The following is a 21,809-nucleotide window of genomic DNA, read 5'->3' as shown; positions in this document are numbered from 1 at the left end:
TGGAGGCCAATTTGATTATGTGGTAACACTTTACTTGACGGGTGAGTTCTTAACACATTCATAGCAGCTGTCATAAACTTCACATAAAGCATTCATGACTGTTTCATGAGACATGACTCAACATTCATACCAAACCTTTCATGAATGTGGAAGACAGAACGACGACAACTCGTCAAAATAAAAGTTCATCAATCGCAAAGCAGCATTGCCGTTTTTGTTCCAAACCTCTTACCTGACCATGTCACATCTGAGTCAATGGGCTAGTCCAGTGCCAAAAAGACAGAACATGGTCAAGCAAATCATTTTTGTTTCATAAAAATGTATTTGTTTTATGATGTAACCTTTGCAGATAATTTCTCATCTTTTGCTACTGGGAATGTCCAACCATTCCAGGTTACACAAATACAAGTCGAATGTAGGCTAGTTTGCCTCCCAGTGTTAAACTCAGTGATTACAAATACTTCACAACTTGTATAGTAATGTGACATTCAATGTAGACTTCATAAGATATTCATGAAATATTTACAAAAACGGCAATGCTGCTTTGCGATTGATGGACTTTTATTTTGACAAGTTTTCGTCGTTCTGTCTTCCACATTCATGAAAGGTTTGGTATGAATGTTGAGTCATGTCTCATGAAACAGTCATGAATGCTTTATGTGCAGTTTATGACAGCTGCTATGAATGTGTTATGAACTCACCCGTCAAGTAAAGTGTTACCGATTATGTATTTGTAGAAAACCATAAATGCGGTTATAGGCTACCAAGCAAATTGATAACAGCACTAATTCTATCTTTCGACTGTCATCCCATTCTCTTATGACCATAACCTAGGCTACCAGCAGGAGCTAAGTGAGTTAGCCACAACACGTTCGCTAACGTGATGGTTTTCTAATGGAAAATATATATGAAAATATATATGATGCATCCTAAACACTGGGCTGGGACATTTCTGCTCAAAGTCTCAAAAAGCATCTGAGTCAACGTTCATTCCCAAACACCCACTAGGCTACTTCAATCCTCTATTTTCAAAGGTGATTCAAGTAAGGAAGAGCATGGCTCAAAGTAAAGTAACTAGGACTGAAACATAAATTCGTCAAAGTGAATAATTTGTGTCAACTTGCCGCAATGTAGATTTATTAAGGCACCCGTGATGATCTACATCTCCATTTAAACCAAATGTTTTAGAGCACACGTTGAGAGATGTATCCAGGGCAGGGCTGTACCTACACATATTTGTTGCACATGCTACAAAAATCATTCTTTGCGATGGATGATTTAGTACCAACGTTACACCGGTCCGATACATATTTGCCTATGGCTATAGCCTACCGTGAGACTGAGACACTTTTTGTTTGTTCGAAGTGCGTGTTTAGGGTGTGAGAGGGGGGTTGATGTGCTTTGATTCCAGCTTGGTAGTTGTAGTCTATGCGATTAAAAAGCATGTGTGTGTGAAGTATCCAAACAATGATAACACTTTCTTCATTATGGCTGCTTTAGCCACAGACCTTCGGCTACTGTACAGTGGGTCCCATTTAGTGTCCACTTCATTCGCGCTTTCTGTGATTCACGCAGCTGCGTGAAATGTACTACTACTGATATGCAAAACTATTAACTTTTCGCCAAGAGGTGGCAGCTTAAGTCCGCTTGATACTGTTGGTTCCCAAAAGGAGATTTTATTTGGGTCGCCAGCATAGCCTAGTGACAATGTTGTGTAATAGGCCTAGCATAGACAACTATTTATATAGCTTATAGTTTAACAGTCACAGTTTTGTCATAACTCCCTCTATGCATTTTTGCATTTAGAATAACTCTGAAACCGAGGGGCGAACGTCGCAGAGGGGGCGCCAGTGCGTGGATATCTCAATCGCAAAATTAAACAATATTTCTACAATGGACTAAACCCAGCCTGATCTGCTGGCGATTTCTTTTTCGATTTCTTAAAAGATTGAGCTTGGTCTGGCGAAAGCCAGACTAACCATGGACCTCACAGTTGCAAAATGCAAGGGAACATGAATCAGCCTATATTTGCACAAACAATAACGGACAGCAGCTCTTCAACTTGGCCCGTTAAAATGTGTATGAACAGTCTAGAGACGTGTCAGTTATTTGCACCACTGGGTAAAACTGCATTTTGTTTTAGACTACTGGTATTTAATATGTGCATTGAAAATTAAGTTGAATATCATATGAACTAGATGACTAAACTCTTGCATATGTAGAAGAAGAAACATTCACAAAAATCCATGACATGACCTCTTTTTTTGATAGCTGTTGAAAATTGCATGGATCTGACAGGGATTGTTTTGTTTAATAATAAATAAATGAATAAAGAAATAAAGAAATACATTATGCTGCTACCTTCTGCTTTTTCCAAATACAATGTAGCCTACAGTGGTACCTTATCATCAGTCCAGTTGCAATGGCTGGACTGTGATGAACTGCCCTACTTGTGATTGTTTAGATTTTAAAGGTTTTATAACAATGCTACACATTTTTTGGCAATGCTACAAATCTATTCACCTTTGCAGCGCCAGTAGGCTACTTCCTGTGCGGCCCGCAAACACTCATGCCAAACAAGCATACACAAAAGTTTTAAGAGTGGGGGATGGAGTAGAAGATTAGAGACAAATTGATTAAGTTAATGTGATTTATTTTCGCGGAATGGATGTACAGGACTGAACGGCGGTCATATTTTGTACATCTAGTTCTGTTCCCCTTCTCCTATTGGTTTGTCCTGCAATCCGTCACACTGATGTCAGTCAGACACATAGTGGGTGGTTTCCTGGAATTGGCAAATAAAGTTTTTTCCAAACTCTGGCTTGAGTAAACACACACACACAGAAGACTGCTTTAATTTATGTCATTAAGGATAGACAACACTTCCTTATAATGCATCAATTACCTATCCTGGTTATATAACTGTAAGTACTTAATATTTCCATGGTAACGAGTTGAGTTACAAGGCTGTGGACGCATGTATGTAAGCGTCATTATTTCTTAATATAGACACAAACTGTACTGTGGAAGAGTGCACCCCATGCTTAAGTAGAAACAACGTTATCCTCTCTGGATGTGTGTGTGTGTGTGTGTGTATGTGGTATGCAAATGTGTGTTATGTTTGTGTGCTTCCGCCCTGCCCCTGTGGTGAGGTCCACGTCATGTATGCAGTGGTGTAGTCTACTTTTTTGAGGTGGGCATACTGTATATTTTGGCCAGTTATGGGCTCAGTGGTTACCAAACTAGGGGTCGGGACGGGATCCCTCGGGACCAATATTAAGGGACAAAAATGTTCGTGGGGGTTGCAGATTTGCACTTACCTGCCCCTTGCATGCGTGAGGCACAGCATACATTCACTTTCAAAACCAATAGTAAATAATCATCAAATACCCTCTCCAGCTCTTGAAGTTCCTGCTTGCTCCTGCTGGTCCACCATCTCAGTGTCAAGGTCGCCTCCAGCTCCCCCTGCACCTTGTTGCTGACCGCCACTGCCATCTAGAGAAAACAATGAACACTCTGTTTCATATGAGTTCAGATGCAAAGCCCTCTAAAAGCTATGACAAAAATAGGCCAATTTTAAGTTTCATTTTTAAGCATTTTCATCTATGACAATCAAAAATGTTATCAAGTAGGCCTACAGCAAGTCAAGCCCAAACAAAATTAGATTAGCTGATTTTTCTTTATATTTTTTTGTATCTTTTTTTGGGGCTTTTTATGCCTTTAATGATAGGACAGTGGAGAGTGACAGGAAGCGAATGGGAGAGAGAGCAGGGGTGGGATCCGGAAAGGACCACGGGGCGGGAATCGAACCCAGGTCGCCGGCGTACGGTGAAGGTGCCCCAGCCAGTTGCGCCACAGCTGGGGCCGATTAGCTGATTTTTAAATGTTGGTCAATAGAAATATAGCCTGTTTTGTAAACTCATCACATGCACTAAAGGTTTTCGGGACTCGACCCCTAGTTCCACGTGGCAGGAATCGAACCTCGAACCCTGGTCGCCGGCGTACGGTGCAGGTGTCCCAGCCAGTTGCGCCACGGCCGGGGCCGACCTCGGTCTGTTTGTCAATACATACTTTAAGACACACCCACACTCACACATGCGCATGGAGTCTTATGTGTACATAGATGTCACAGTCATAGGTACACACACCTGCATGGAGTCTTATGTGTATAAAGATGTCACAGTCATAGGTTCGCTCACTCACTCACACACACACACACACACACACACACACACACACACACACACACACTCTCTCTCTCACACACACACACACACACACATTTGCAAGGCTATTTGTGTAAGGTAGATGGAGGGGACGTGTTTGTCTGATGGACACCATCAACCCTGAGCGAACCACAGTTCTCTAGTCTCTAGTTTCAGACTGCTAGAGAACCACTAAGAGTAAATTACCTATCTCATTATGAGAGAGAGAGGGAGGTGTGTGTGTGGGGGGGGGGGCATAGAGGGAAGACAAAATAAGAGAAATATATGGGCACGCACGCACGCACACACACACACACACACACACACACACACACACACACCACACCTATCATCCTACTCTTTATTATACTGCTGTTATCTCTGTATTTTCATGGCTGTTCATACCCACATTGATATATTAATTTAATTTAATTTTCCTTTTAATGGACTCATTATGCTACTTTGCCGTATTGCACTAGCCTTGGCAACACTGTACTCTAACGGTCTTACTAATGAAGCTCTTTGAATTGGAGAGACCGAGCGAGATCTGGAGGGAGGGAGCAGGTAAATAGAGAAAAAACCACTCAGATAGACACAGAGAAACACACTCAGATAGACACAGAGAAAAACAGTCACATAGACACAGAGAAAAACACTCACATAGACAGAGAAAAACACTCACATAGACACAGAGAAAAACACTCACATAGACAGAGAAAAACACTCACATAGACACAGAGAAAACCACTCAGATAGACACAGAGAAAAACACTCAGATAGACACAGAGAAAAACACTCAGATAGACACAGAGGAAAACACTCACATAGACACAGAGAAAAACACTCACATAGACACAGAGAAAAACACTCACATAGACACAGAGAAAAACACTCACATACACAGAGAAAAACACTCAGATAGACAGAGAAAAACACTCACATAGACAGAGAAAAACACTCACATAGACAGAGAAAAACACTCACATAGACAGAGAAAAACACTCACATAGACAGAGAAATACACTCACATAAACACAGAGGATCACTCTTAGATAGACACAGAGAAATACACTCACATAAACACAGAGGATCACTCTTAGATAGACACAGAGGAACACACTCACATAAACACAGAGGAACACTCTTAGATAGACAGAGAGAAACACACTCTCATAGACACAGAGGAACACTCTTAGATAGACAGAGAGAAACACACTCTCATAGACACAGAAAAACCAGGTGGTAAGTGAAAGCGTACCCCCTACAGGAGGCTCTGAGGCTAATGAGGCTTCACCTGGAGTTAGCATTCCATTGCCCTCCCTTCACCTGGAGTAAGCATTCCATTGACCCCCATTCATTTTGGCGTCACTTTAACAGCGAATAACTTTACATCTGAAGCATTTTAAGCCTTCATATGAACCATTTCTATTTCCAGAGAATTACAACATTGTGTGACTGGCGTCATAACTCACTTTACAGCTCCGTAATAAACTTTTTTTTTTCAAAATCAATGCTAAAATGATGTCATGAGCATGCGACTTTCAATTGCACATAAGAGAAGTAACCATATTCTCTGGATAAGAAAGAAGGCAGTCTAAGGGAAAGACCATAGGTAAGCTATTTAGGAAAGCATCGAGGGGAAAAACAATTAACGGTAAGTGATGTTTTGTTGGGTTGGCACTAGCTCGGAACAAATCACCTACAAAAAGCTACACTTGAACTCGGATCACTCTGCAAGCTATCAATTTTCTTAGCACAGCTACCAGTCGACTTACTGTGTTTCAGTCCGTTGCTTAATGTCACATGTTATCACCCAACTGACACCGAGGATACACAGTACAATAAGGCTTCACGCGGAAAAGGGGTTTAAATTGACTTCATTTGTCTCTATTGAAGTCCTATTGGTCCATTCACCATGTCCATTTCCTTTACTGTCTATGAGAAAAACACACTCACATACACAAAGAGAAACACACTCACATGCACAAAGAGAAACACACTCACATGCACAAAGAGAAACACACTCACATGCACAAAGAGAAACACACTGAGATACACAAAGAGAAACACACTCACATGCACAAAGAGAAACACACTCACATGCACAAAGAGAAACACACTGAGATACACATAGAGAAACACACTCACATGCACAAAGAGAAACACACTGAGATACACAAAGAGAAACACACTGAGATACACAAAGAGAAACACACTCACATGCACAAAGAGAAACACACTCACATGCATAAAGAGAAACACACTGAGATACAGTAGGCAGAGGGAAAGAGGTAGAAAGTGAGAACGCACAGGGTTGGATGGAAGAGAGAGAGAAAGTGAGAGAGAACAGGGTTGGATGGAAGAGAGAGAGAAAGGGAGAGAGGAGCGCTTGCTGAGGACTTAATTGAGCTGAGAGCTCTTTGTCAACATTGGGACCACAGGGGTGAACACTGTGCTTAACACACAGACACACAGACATACACACACACACACACACACACACACACACATACACACACAGACAGGTATACACACTCATGCAGACACAAACAGACCTCCTCCCCACACACACTCACACCCAAACACATAGACCAGACCACTATCCTACACACACACACACACACAGTCACACACAGACAGGTATACACACTCATGCAGACACAAACAGACCCCCTCCCCACACATACTCACACCCAAACACATAGACCAGACCACTATCCTACACACACACACACACAGTCACACACAGACAGGTATACACACTCATGCAGACACAAACAGACCCCCTCCCCACACACACTCACACCCAAACACATAGACCAGACCACTATCCTACACACACACACACACGTCGCAAGGGGAACTGTGTTATTTTCCCCATTGTACAATAACTACTGATCTCTGTCTGAACTTGACAAGGCTACATTTAGTAATCACTCAACCCCTTCATGCTCTATAGCACTCTGGTTTGTGTATATTATAATATAGGTATACATAAATATTTCATGAATATCTTATGAAGTCTACATAGAATGTCACTTTACTATACAAGTTGTGAAGTATTCATAAACACTGAGTTTAACACAGGGAGATAAACTATCCTACATTCAGCTGACTCGTATTTGTGTATCCTGGAATGGTTGGACATTCCCAGTAGCAAAAGATGAGAAATCATCTGCAAAGGTTACATCATAAAACAAATACATTTTTATGAAACAAAAATTATTTGCTTGACAATGTTCTGTCTTTTTGGCACTGGAGTTGCCCATTGACTCAGATGTGACATGATCAGGTAAGAGGTTTGGAACAAAAACGGCAATGCTGCTTTGCGGTTGTTGGAGTTGTCGTCGTTCTGTCTTCCACATTCATGAAAGGTTTGGTATGAATGTTGAGTCATGTCTCATGAAACAGTCATGAATGCTTTATGTGCAGTTTATGACAGCTGCTATGAATGTGTTATGAACTCACCCGTCAAGTAAAGTGTTACCGATTATGTATTTGTAGAAAACCCTAATTCTATGTGAGTCATACGTATTGCTGCACTAACAATATCCTAGTGGCACTGTACCTTTATCCAATCTTTATTGTACCTTGATTATTGCACCTTGATTGTTGTAAGTCAACAATAAATGGATAAATGCGTCAGCTGAAAGACTAAATGTAAATATAAAAGTAGATATGTATTTGGTTGTTCTCACTGCATAGTGGCTAAATGGTGTGAGGTGACAGGCTTGGTGATAGGCTAGTGCTTTATTGTGGTATGAAATGTTATGAGTTAAGTTTCCATGGTAGCCTCTAACTCGGTCACACGTGTATTCAAACTCCTCAACACTCTCCAACTTCACTTGAACATGCCTTAGCCAATCAGACTCGAGGACGAGAACTATTGGTTTTCTAACATACACTGCTCACAAAAACAACAACGGCAGGAGTTTATGTGTGTGTGTGTGTGTGTGTGTGTGTGTGTGTACAGTGTGTGTGTTTGTGCATGTGCACGTGTGTGTGTGTGTTTGTGTGTGTATTGTGCACGTGCATGTGTGTTTGTGTTTGTGTGCGTGCGGGTGTGTTTGTGTGTTTGTACTGTGCGCATCTGTGTGCGCTTCTGTGTGTGTGTGTGTGTGTGTGTGTGTGTGTGTGTGCCATGCACATGTGTGTTTGTGTGTGTGTTTGTGATGCCCTAAACACAAACAAGTATGAGAGGTTTGCTGTATGTGATTAACCTTTTAAGCAAAACCACCCACCTGCACGAGCCCCTGAGCTGAAGATTTTACTTACAAAGAGAATTGATGCCGCATGTGTCTCGGCAACAGTCGCTGTTTTTCAAATGCTCTGTTTATATTTATTCATGGAAAATGCCAGAAGAATCATGTTTATGATTTCAGATGACTCTGACTACTGCTTTATTACACTGTAGATGAATCAGGTCATCTGTAAAGATGAGTCGGTTATGACGGGTGCATTAGATATTGCGATGATAACATTTATTTGTTTTGCGCATTTTGTAGATGCAAACTTTTATACTCTGCTGCATTTGGGTCAGGAGGAGGGTGCTATATCAGACTGCCTGTCTCTGCCTAGTCTGCTGTAGATTATCTGAAAGGCAGATCTGAGTGTGCATGTGTGTGTGTTTGTGAAAGTGAGTGTGTGTGTGTGTGTATCTTTGAAAGTGAGTGTGTGTGTGTTTGTATCTGAAAGGCAGATCTGAGTGTGCATGTGTGTGTGTTTTGTGACTTATTGAGATGAAGTCATGAATGGACTCAGATGGAAGCGGGTCAGGGTTTTTGAGGTGAAGTGGCCATGTTATCACAGACAGAGAAGGTTAGTCGTTTTTGAGGTGAAGCGGCCATGTTATCACAGACAGAGAAGGAGCGGCCATGTTATCACAGACAGAGAAGGAGCGGCCTTGTTATCACAAACAGAGAAGGAGCGGCCATGTTATCACAGACAGAGAAGGTTAGTCGTTTTTGAGGTGAAGCGGCCATGTTATCACAGACAGAAGGAGCGGCCATGTTATCACAGACAGAGAAGGTTAGTCGTTTTTGAGGTGAAGCGGCCATGTTTTTGAGGTGAAGCGGCCATGTTTTTGAGGTGAAGCGGCTATGTTATCACACACAGAAAAGGTTAGTCGTTTTTGAGGTGAAGCGGCCATGTTATCACAGACAGAGAAGGTTAGTCGTTTTTGAGGTGAAGCGGCCATGTTATCACACACAGAAAAGGTTAGTCGTTTTTGAGGTGAAGCGGCCATGTTATCACAGACAGAGAAGGTTAGTAGTTTTTGAGGTGAAGCGGCCATGTTATCACAGACAGAGAAGGTTAGTCGTTTTTGAGGTGAAGTGGCCATGTTATCACAGACAGAGAAGGTTAGTCGTTTTTGAGGTGAAGCGGCCATGTTATCACAGACAGAGAAGGTTAGTCGTTTTTTGTGCGTGTGCTAGGAAGGTGACTGACTGTGGGCAGACAGTCTCAACAACATTGCTGAGTGTAAAGAAAGTTTTCTTCTGTAGTTTTCCCCTAATACTGTAGTGTGCTAACTGTCTAGAAGCCCATCTGATAAAAGCCAATCTGACAATGTTGTGCGGTGAAAGTTTGTAGTTTTATTATTGGTAAGAAGCTTAACAATAACTAAGGGTGTGTTCGAAACGGGAGACAGCTGCCTACTGCCTCCCTCCCTACATAGAGAGCTGTCTCACTAGACATGACTTTGGATTAAATGCATCTTTTAAAAATGAGCGTAGCACTCTAGAATCTTTGGTTAACACTACGGTACAGTATGACGTTAGCAAAGGCCTGACATTAAACTAAATTAGCTTACGTAAGCTAGCAGGCTGACGGTATAAATTAGTTTTACGGCCGGCAGATATATCAGACCAGACGCTATTAATGGTTACAACAATGGCATAATCAGATAGTAAATTGTTTATTTCTCATCTCTAATCTACAAATCTAAGCAAAATAAGGTCACACAAATTACATTTTAAACAGATTCAGCAGCCATTACCGATGTCATCCGCCATGTTTGTTTCCCTTCACAGCTGTTTCAGACGTTGCCGCAAGGGATTATGGGTAGGAGGGAGCATTAAGTGTGCATCGATGCTACCTCCAAAAATGACCGTTATTTGGGAATTCTAAGATATCTTATAAGGCAGCAGAATTTGTTTTTTCGGTTTCGAACCGCACTTGCTGCCTTGCTCCCCAGTTAGATATTTTAAAAGGCAGCAACTCTACCCGTTTCGAACACACCCTAAGTGTGTAAGTTTATGCGTGCGTGTGTGTGTTTTGCAGGTGGCTCGATGGGAGCACAGGACTCGAGGGCTCACTCGGATGTTTGGGAGTCCCCATGTGGCCTGCTACAGCCTAGCCACAGCTATTCTGCTTCTCAACGTCTACCGCAGTCACAGGTACACACACACACACACACACACACACACACACACACACAGTCCCCATGTGGCCTGCTACAGCTTAGCCACAGCTATTCTCCTTTTCAATGTCTACCGCAGTCACAGGTACACACACAGACATTTCACAATTAACATTACAACACATAAAAATCACAAAATTGTGATGAATGTTTTAGCATCCTCCAACTACATGTCATGTTACTGCTTTTTCTATCATGTGACACAAGCCCACAGAAGTTGAGCTAGTTCAGTTATCTCAAGGTGGCTGGTAACGTTAACCCTGAGACTGCAGACCTGCCCGGCACATATAAGATTTGGGAGCATTTTGGTTATCCAGTGAAGTACAGGGATGCCAGCTGTGTCGTAAACGAAGCCCACACAATTGGGGCAGCCGTGGCCTACTGGTTAGCGCTTCGGACTTGTAACCCCGAACCCAGTAGGAGCGGCTGAGTGCCCTTAAGCAAGGCACCTAACCCCTCACTGCTCCCTGAGTGCCGCTGTAGCAGGCAGCTCACTGCGTCGGGATTAGTGTGTGCTTCACCTCACTGTGTGTTCATTGTGTGCTGAGTGTGTTTCATTAATTCACAGATTGGGATAAATGCAGAGACCAAATTTCCCTCACAGGATCAAGAGTATTCTTGTACTTATACTTATACAATTTGTTTCAAAAAACTTCCTCAGGCGACAGGCAACACTTCAAAAATGCAAACGCATACCTGAAGCCATCATCCAGACATTGATCCCAACAGTACATGGAAGAAAGCATGACAGCAACAGATTCATGTTCTCAGCATCTGTCAAGTAAAGTTACCAGCCAACTTAGCCAGCGCTCAACAAATGACCACGGCAAACAGCCAACTTAGCCAGCGCTCAACAAATGACCACGGCAAACAGCCAACTTAGCTAGAGCTCAGCAAATGACCACGGCAAGAGGGGCTTTCGTGAAACTGTATGTGCGCCCCTTTTCAGTGGTGAAAAATAACAGATTTAAGTGTTTGGTCAGAGTACTAGAACCCAGATACAGTATGTAGTGCCAAGTCGAGCGCATTTGAACGCGTGGCCGAACTGAACCGTGGATCAAAAATCGAGGTATGAACCGAACCGTAAATCTAATATATTGTTACAGCTCTAGTGTATAGCTGTGTGTGAGTGTGAGTGTGAGTGTGAGCGTGTGTGTGTGTATGTGTGTGTGTGTGTGCTTGTGGAGTTGTTGCCGTGACAACCTAGCCTAGAAATCTAGACGCACCCTAGCGGCAGCAAATTACATTTGCTTCCAAATTACATTTGCTTCCTAGCAACTCTCCGTTGGCTTGTGAGCTTGAAAAATTAAACTTCTATCAGGCCAATCAAATCGTGTATAGAGTCGTTAGGCGGGCTTAACATAATGATTGATGGCAAAGTTGCAACGGTTTGGCTTGAATTCCCTGCTACTTGAAAACAAAGAAGATGGATGTTGCTGTTGGTCAACAGTGTGACACGAGTTAAGCTTGTTTTAAGTTCCGCTGGTTGGAAAACGCATTGGGACTCAGCGCTATCCTATTGCGTGCAGAGGGAATTTGAAAGACAACCGATTATCCCGCTCCTCGGACTGAGCACTGCGAACGGTGAGTGCCCAGACCCTACATTTTAATGTGGGTCTGGCTCGTCAGGCTAGTGACAACCTGCAGTTGAATGCTGGGTTGGGCGCTAATGCACAGGGTCAGGAGGTTGGTCATCAGCACACCGCTATTTTTACCCACAATTCTCTGCCCTCTGTTACCTCCACAGGCCCATTATATCACCTTATCTATCCTCTATGTCCTGTCTGCACTCACACACACACACTCACACACACACACACACAAAAAAACACACATAGAGACACACACACATACATACATACAGACACACACACACTATCTCTCTCTCTCTCTCTCTCTGTTTGTGTGTGTGTGTTGCAGTAGCTGAAGTTGCTATAGCCAGGTAAAATGTATTGTTTTCATTTTTTTGTACCGAGAGTACTCAGTGAACACGAGAAATGGAGATGTATGTGAAAACTCGCCAGATTAACACACATGTGTACACACACACGTGCACACACACTGAGTTTGCGTCCCATGATGAGATGGCTGTGAGCTCCCCTAAACCGGCCCGGCGTTTGTCCATCTCCTGACGCAGGCCTATTAGCAGCATCTGTTGTCACGGTTACCACAGCAGGGAGCTGTGTGACTGTTGTCATGGCATTCTGAAGCCAGACTGCGGTAATGTTGCTATTAAGCTTATTTCCTGATGTGGCCTTTCTTTCTTGTGTGTGTGTGTGTGTGTGTGTGTGTGTGTGTTTATTATTTTCTTCACGTAGATATTCTCTGCTGTCCTCTAGCTGGTGAATACTCTAGTGTTTAGAGATCTTTGAGCTTTGAGAAAGCAGTAATCTGAGATTTTGCTTGTTGATGGAACTCTCAGCAGATTCCTAAAAAAATTAGGAGAGTGATTTAAAAGAGTGTTTGTTTTTAATACTGTATATTTTAATGCATGTGTATTGCATTTTCATGAAGATTAAGGTCAAGGTGAACTTTATTATCCCACATTCATGTGGTCATTCATTGCGCCCTCATCACAAAATATTCTCTAAGACATGTACACCATAGTCAAACCAATAGACATGTATAATGGAAAGAAAAGAATAACAATACTGCAGAAATGACAGTGCTAAAAATGTACAGTGACAAAACAACAATGACAATAGACTTACTGCAGAAATAACAATGACAATCCAACATCAGACATTGACATAACATGAAAAAGACTTGTATTAAAAATGTAAAAAAGTCATAAAAAAAGAACTAGGAAGCTAGCTACAGTAGGAATGGTTGTCAAGGAAATTGAGATCCAACATCCAGTTAAAGGAGAAGTTTGGTGTGATATTGACCTAAAGTGTGTTGAAACATGATACCGAGTATGAACTTTTGTCTCATAGCTCATCTCGGCTTGTCCCCTAGCAGCAACTGGAATCCATGAATTTCCACTAAATTATTTTTGTACTGTTTGTATAAATCGTCTTGTAAATAAACTACCAGTGCTTTTTCAAAGTACTCAATGTCTCGTTTTAAATGTCAGGGCCCTCGGAAGTCTACCAATGAAGTGTGGAGCTACTTTGAGCCTCGTAAATGGTGTAAAACAGTGATTTATTTGCATGGCTAGCCCGATGCCCAAGGCACCCCCATTAAGAAACCTGTTAGTAGCATCGGCTAACTAGCGCCAGATTTTGGAGTGCAGGGGACAAGCCGAGATGAGACAAAAGTTCACACTCGGTAACAATGTTCCCTCTAATTTTTAATTTTCACTGAGCAAATATTTTGTTTTCTGAGCGCACATTTCAGCACTGTGAGCAATTCGCAACCACGCGACCTGCCGAAAATGACCACAAACCTGCGTTAGCCATAGGGGATTCAAAGAGATAACAGCAAATGCATCAATATGTCTAAAAAGGTTGATATTTATTCAATATCCTTTATAATGGTTGGACCTGTGGAACATTTTAATGATGGTGTTTTACCAGTCAGTTTAGTTGAACCATAAGCAGGCCGTCAAACAAAAACGCGTTTCTGTAGGCAGCCTAGGCTCCGAGATCTGTACACAAAAACAATTGCTACCAACAAGTGTTGGCAACCACTCAAAGGCAAAATAAAGTGTTCCAACCAATAACAGACGAGATGCGGGTTTAGGAAAGTTTCAATTGCACGGGAGGGGAGCTGAATGATTCCAGAAAAAACTGTCTTGTAACTGAAATCAGTTTGCTTCCGAAACGTAATGTAAAGCACAAGCATCGTGCCATATGATCGTGTATCCTGAACTGATAACATGGACATGTTGGTGTTAATTGCTAGCATCACATTGTCGATTAATAATTTTATTTGTTCTCGGGATTCATTAGTTTCGGGGAGAATTTGATCTATAGAGTTCCCATGTCTAAGTCTTAATGTTTTCAATGCGTCTACATGGACTTTCTGTGTCAGATAACGCTTTAGGTAATCAAGCTTCCACTCAGTTCAAGTTTTCCCACGAGCGAACTCTCCTTTCGCTTTTGCCTCCCAGCAGAATTTGCAGATCATGCCACTCCTTTCGTAAATATGTCTGAAAGTTTTTTCCTACCTGGACCATCTTTTGTGTAAGATTGGAGTATTTAATCTAGCCACTCATGTTTAAACGTGAGGTACACCTTTTCTGGGGCATCTGTTCTGCCTTTCTTTTTGCCATGGTAGCCTATAACTGGAGCAGGGCCCGCCTAGAGTAGCCTAAAGGATACTTTGTATGTAAACATTCTAACTTACATCCGGCTTGGTTGTCAGACATGTCAGTATTTTAAATGTTTATTCCCTAGCCTACATCGCCTTTGATGCTCAGATTTTTAACCCCTGAAAAAAAAATCGTTTATGCAGTCTGAAAAATGTGTGCGGTCTGAAAAATCTATTGCGCGGCCACTTCGATTGGTCTGCGCGTCCGTGTGTGTGTGCAGCTTAGAGGGAACATAGCTCAGTATCATGTTTCAACACACTTTAGGTCAATATCACACCGAACTTCTCATTTAAAGTGTTGAATTAAAGTACCAGTGTGGAATTAAAGTGCATGCGATGTGCTTGGTTATTATACAGTCTGATCGCTGTGGGCACAAACGATATAAAGGAGAGCCATGATGGATCCTGGTGCGTTTGTGACTGCCGTCAGTCCATTGTGTATTGTTGTTTTATCTCCTGTTGTGTATTGTTGTGTAATTTTACATAAGCTTGGTGGTCGATTGGCCTCTGTGGCACTGCATGCTGTACTGTGAAGGAGCGCCTTTACGCCTCTGTGGCACTGCATGCTACACTGTGAAGGAGCGCCTTTACCCCGGATCCCGGGCACAACATGTGGCGCGTTCACAAGCTCCACTTTACATTATCGTTCAACCTGGTGTAGTGCTGTGTGCTGTGAAATAGGTTTGGTTGTTGACCACTGTCAGAAATCTCCCACCTACAGCATAAAGAACACCTTTCCTGTGTACGTTTGAAAGGTGTGCACAGGTTGTGTCTGCTGGTCATTACGGGACAATAAGCAGCAGAGCTGATTTTTACTTTCAATGAAGTTCCATTTTGAGTGACAGGACTACTTGTGGAATTATATGAACGGCATGAATTAGAGGCCTCAAACGTTGCCAAGGGCCATTCAAGTCAATGGAATCTTGCAAAGGGCCAACAAATCAAGTTAATGGAACTTTCTGCAGCTTTCTGAAAAGCCACATAATAATAACATTTACTCTGTTGGCTTGTAATTTTGTTTGTGCGTTTGTTAGGTCACTGTGTGTGTGGTTTGTTTGAGAAAGGGCATGCAGTGTGTTTGTTGTGTGAGATGCAGTGATGTGTGTGTGTGTGTGTATGTGTGTGAGAGAGAGAGGGCGGGGGGGGGGAGAGAGAAAGGTAGCCTGTGTGTGTGTGTGTGTGTGTGTGTATTTATGTGGGAAGGGAGATACAGCCTGTGTGCATGTGTGTTAATGTTTGTGTATATGTGTGTTTGTTTTTTGTGGGATGGGCGATGTGGGGTGTGTGTGTGTTTTTGTGTGTGTGTGTGTGTGTGTGTGTTGGATTAGGTAGTGAGCTACAGGGGGAAAGTTTCATAATGTTGGGATTAAATAAACCACATCTCACTTTTTCCATGGAAAAGACTGATGGCTTTTTCCCCATTGCCATAATACATGCTGTGTGTGTGTGTGTGTGTGTGTGTGTGTGTGTGTATGTGTGTGTGTGTGTGTAAGCAGATCTCTTTTGCATTTATTTATACCTGAGAAGAGCACCGTGATGGTGCACCTTTACTTGATGTAGGGCTTCATAACCTTCTTCAAAGTTCTCTGACAAATTGAGTTTAGAATTTAAAATTTAGAGTCTGGGGCCTGTGAGGTGCCTCACCTCACAGGAAGTGATGTGATTGTGAGCTCTGGGAATGGAGTCTATTCCTAGAGATCTCTGTGGAACTGTTGGCTAGAGGAACAGCTGTCTCTCTCTCTTTCTCTCTCTCTCTCTCTCTCTCTCCACCTCCCTGACAGCAGCCATTCAGGCGTCCCTTTAGTGTGATTGCTGTAGATGAGTGAGGAGTTTATGGTCGGGTTTGACACTACACGACACGCCATTTCATGTAGGCCTATTTATAGGCCCCATGTCTGACAGGATGATATGCTTTATATGGAAGTTTACTTTCTAGGGAAATAAGCTTGGGTTTGAGTTTTGTTACTTTATTTGTAAGTTACTCACTGAGGTGAATATTGCACTGAAGCTTTGGTGGCATCAGGGTGGTTTATGTATTTGCATCCACCCTTTAGTTTCTCTTGTTTTACCACCACAGAGCAGAGCAGCCCAGAGCACCTGTTAAATGTGACCCTGTCGCTTTGGTAAAATTTTGAAAATTAAGTTATTGTGCTCACATGAACGACCATAAACTAAGCTTCCCAACGATATGTACTGTATATCGGGGGTATTGCAAAAAGTATCGCTAAGATAACCGCATTCGAATTTGGCATTGTGATTGTCACATGCGATAGTGTGAGGGCACAGTTATTATTAGCCTAACGGTAGCATGACTGTAGGATGACTGACTATGTGCAGTTTCATCAACCGTGCAGCGAATGTCTTTTTCTGCCCCCTAGTTAATTAATACCTGGGACGGTGTCACTATAGAATATAGTTAATGTATTTCGGGGGGAAGTAAGGAAGTTCTGTGTACACAGATTGTGTATACTTTTAAAATGCGCTAAGTCAATGGAAAACTTCTCCTGGTCCCTAAAATGACGCCAGGATATTTCTAAAAGTTCTTGCTTTTGACCGTTCATGCCCTGAAAGGCAAGTCTTTCACATTCATATTCGGTTACATCTGCCAAGAACGATAGAGAGCTGACACATTGAGTAAATTTTAGCTCTACCGTAAAACCTTATAGCGGCGTGGACAAAGGGAATGACTGCTAATGTGTGAATCTTTACCTAAATAGACTGTAAGTGTAGACTGTATATACTGTCGAATTATGCGAAAACGTGAAATTTGACATTTTTTAACCTGTACGTTTGTTTATCGTTGATTCTCTCAAAATAGCATTGTGCGCAAAGTGACTGGTTTCGCCTTGCAGGGTGACAAATGTCTCCCAGTTGGTCATAGTCACAGCCATGTCAAAGGCTACAGAAACTAGGTCAAGATGAGGATACTGTTTTCCATTGATTGGCACACACACACACACACACACACACACACACACACACACACACACACATTTGCATATCCCTTGTGTGTCTGCCTGTTTGTAGCTCAAGTAACTCTTTCCCTGACCTTTTTTCTTATTTATGAAAACAGACCCATTCAAATCACACCTACAGTTCACAGCAGGTTTGATCTCCATCTGTGTGTCTGTATGCATTAATATGTGTGTGTGTGTGTGTGTGTGTGTGTGTGTGTGTGTGTGTCTGTATGCATTAATATGTGTGTGTGTGTGTGAGTGTGTGTGTGTGTGTGTGTGTGCGCGTGTCTGTGTGTGTATGTGTGTGTGCGCGTGTCTGTGCAATTGTATATGCGTGTATGAACATTAATGAACATTTGTATGCATGTGAGTGTTTATGTGTGTTTGTGTGCCAGTGTCAAACCAGTTGTATTTTAGGGCACTGTTAAAAATAAGAGTCTTAAAGTACAACAATGAGTCCTGTGTGTGTGTGTGAGTCTGAGACAGAGAGAAAGAGAAAGAGAGTGTGTGTTTGTTAGTGTACATGTTTATTTGCTGAGATTTGTGTGTGTGTGTCTGTCTGTCCTGTTAAGTCTTATCATCATGGGATGCAAACTCAGTGTGTGTGCACGTGTGTGTGTGCACATGTGTGTTTATGCTTCCCTTGATGTATTAGTAGCTCTCTGTGTGTGTGTGTGTGTTTTTTGTGGCACATCCCTTCTCTCTCTGGTGGCCCCGCGTGTGACGCACACACACACACACACATACACACACACACATACACACACACACACACACGCGCGCGCACACACACACACACACACACACATACACACACACACACATACACACACACACACACACACACACTACACACGCACACACACACGCACACACGCACACACACACACACACACATACACACACACACACGCTAAAGCACCTTAAAGTAACACAACGTATGAATTCACCTTTTCGTCTCCAAAGTACTTGGTACCCATTTATAGCTAAGGAGGGCACCCAGTTCACTAAGACCTGAAGGGCCATGTTTGGTCTGAGCAACAAAGGCACGTACTGTAGCAGGCTGCAGCCCGCATCCATGCGACAAGTACACACTGGGCTTGGTGTGGTGATGAGGTGAATGACGCAGCAAGCAATGTGGATTGTAGTGAAAAGGTACAGTAGCGCAGATGTATTTACAGTGCTCAAAACAAGAGACCAGGCAGAAAGCCAGCAAAAAAATACTTTCAGAAAAAAAAACATCCAACAAGTTATTCAATTCACTAGTAAAACTTATAAAAACAGTACCCAACCTCACAGCAAGTTGATGCACCAAATGTATACTATTTATACTATATATACCAAATACTTATATTTATATTTATATATATATATATATATATGCACCAAATGCTCTCCCAGACTACCACACTGGATGGTAAAGGTAAGAGGACTGCATTTATATAGTGCTTTTCCACGCCTCTGTAGGGATGTGACTCTCAAAACTGATGTCTCGAGTCAGTGTCGAGATTTCGAAACACTGCTTTGAAACGTCGTTCAAAACACCCATGTCATGTGACCACTGCTTAGAAAAATGGTTCAAAACGCCAATGTCATGTGACCACGGCTAAGTTAGTCTTTTGATGCATTTCACTAGTGTCGGCAGCAAGCTGTTATATGCTTGTGCGTTCAATTAACAATGTAGATTTTACTTAAAGGTGCTCTAAGCGATGCCACGCGTTTTTTAGGCTAAAACAGTTTATGGGCTCTATTTTAATGGTCTAAAACGGAAGTGTCTTTGCGCAAAATGCAAGTCACTTTGTGGGCGGATCTTGGGCGCTGATGCTATTTTACCGGCGGGATAATTGACTGTTGCGCCCGACGCAAATCTAAAATGGGCTGGTCTGAAGTAGCTACATTAATTATGGGTGTGGTTTGGGCGTAACGTGCAATAAACCAATCAGAGCGTCATCTCACATTCCCTTTAACAACAGGCACGCTTGTTCCAAAGCTGATTGCTATTATGGTGGCGTATTTGCCAGGCGCAGCCAGGAGCGTTCACAGGCTATAATCACTGTTCAGTTGGGAACAGAGCTATTGATTTTTCCTCTTGACAAAATGTAATACAGAATTGTCACAAAGACATACTTTCCGATGTTTTGGGATCATTCTCACTGAATCACGAGGTTATGAATGCATGGTGATATTTTTGCAATGTACAATGTAATCTAACATTACCTCTCTATAGACAATGCATATCTTCTGTCAGTTAATCTCTTCTCTCCCGTGCTGCCGCTGGGGCATTTGGGTTAAATGGCATCGGCATGCAATTCAACATCACGTCTCCTTACAGTAAGTCCTCTAATATTTCCTAATTTATGTCATCAACACATCCGTGATTCGTGAAAATGTGTACGCTAGATTTATGCCTATTTTTCACATCTTAATAGACACCACACTGATTTCCCTCGAGTGGTAATATTTTTCTTTGAAATTATGTATGGTTTACAGAAATGGGAACTACGTTGTATAGATGAGAGGAGCGAAGTGTGCGTTGCGCAGCACAGGCGGCCAAGCAAGGGCTCCTTACCATCAGGCAACTCAACAACGAGAAACAGTTTCCAAGTTGACCTAACTTTCAACTCTGCACAGTATCCCATTAACTGCATGACAGTAGGCTATTTACAATATTTTCTGTAAAGTAGAGTTTGTAAACACGTTATCATCAACTTAATGCACGCACACCATTTATTTGAGCAGGAGAGAGAATAACAACGAATGGATGCAGCAACTACAGAAATTGTAGCCATACTTGCTGCTTTCTTGTACTATCTATGATTGCTGGTTAACAGCACATAAAAAGCTGATTTAAGTATTCACTAACTCAAGACTTCAAGGCCATCATGGATATAAAACGTTTTTTGAAAATAACGAAAGGATGGAGGGAACATAGCAAAGCTTGGAGTTATTTCAGATGGGCTACAACAAGGTAGATTATGGTGCTTAAAACCTTAGTGCAGCTGGAATAATGCTTAGGCTGATGTTAAAGCGCACACGATGTTTAAAGCCATACACAACGGTAAATTGGAACAAAACTAAAGGTAACTTTAGCCTTTATAGGGCTGTATAAAGTTGTCCAAATTAATAGGTCGTAATTAGGTGTTGTTGTTGTAAAGATATTGCATGTAGATGTTGTACTATATAGGCTACTAAATTTTTAAGTCACCAATGCACGAACAAAACCGGGAAATGGACAAATATTATCAAGGCTTTGAATGTTTCCGTCTGTGCACGGGGGTGTCTGTAGATTGGTGTGCAACGCATTCATTCATGCAGGCCAGCGGTCATGCATGCGCCCTTAAAATAGCATCTGCATTTGCGCCACAGACTTTAGACCAGGGAGTACCTGGTCTGTGGCGGAATTGTTTTCTGAAACTGCAAAATATCAACAGTGAACGTTTGCGCCGGAACACGCCCCGTCTTTTCGCTGAACCGCCCCCATGGGCGCAATCGAATTCCCTAATTTACAGGCATGTACCTGTGGAGGGAAAATTCCAATATGCGCTGACTGCAAAATAGGAAAGACAAAAGCGCGAGTATACAAAGTCAATTGCGCTGGGACGCAAGATAGAGCCCTATGTCACTTACTGCAAACATCACCTAGCTGTCCGTGATCTGAATACACTGTAAGAAAACGCGATCTCTGTGGACAGCCCAGGCTCCAAAAATGGCAACAAAAACAACCTGGGCAAACTAGCACATAAAAACATAACAAACTGTTCCACCAAATCACAGACGAGATGGACGTTGGAGTTTCAATTGCACAGGAGCAGCACGGGAGGGAGGGGGAGGAAGTAGCGAGCTAGCTCTCTGTTTTGTTTGAAAGTCAACAGAAGTGACGTTACCCAGCATCGCTTAGAGCACTGGACCACCCATAGCAGATAGATAGATCATAGGGTTGGGCACCGAAACACGGTTCTAATATGGAACCGG

The 21,809-nt window shown here is 42.3% G+C and overlaps 1 protein-coding gene across 1 annotated transcript in view; it reads left to right on the top strand.

The window, feature by feature from the left end:
- Positions 1-21,809, top strand: part of pemt (phosphatidylethanolamine N-methyltransferase) — a 138,047-nt gene that overhangs the window by 45,893 nt on the left and 70,345 nt on the right. The window contains exon 3 of the mRNA XM_076266992.1: positions 10,488-10,603. Within this exon, the coding sequence (XP_076123107.1) occupies positions 10,488-10,603 (116 nt within the window). The remainder of the gene's footprint in view (positions 1-10,487; positions 10,604-21,809) is intronic.

The sequence above is a fragment of the Alosa pseudoharengus genome, unplaced genomic scaffold (assembly GCF_046254945.1).
Source record: "Alosa pseudoharengus isolate Yale_2024_CS ecotype anadromous, Long Island Sound unplaced genomic scaffold, YU_APseudo_1.1 YU_APseudo_1.1_scf_4, whole genome shotgun sequence".
NCBI lineage: Eukaryota > Metazoa > Chordata > Actinopteri > Clupeiformes > Clupeidae > Alosa > Alosa pseudoharengus.
Note: the sequence above shows the minus strand (reverse complement) of the source record. Positions and strands in the feature narration are given on the sequence as shown.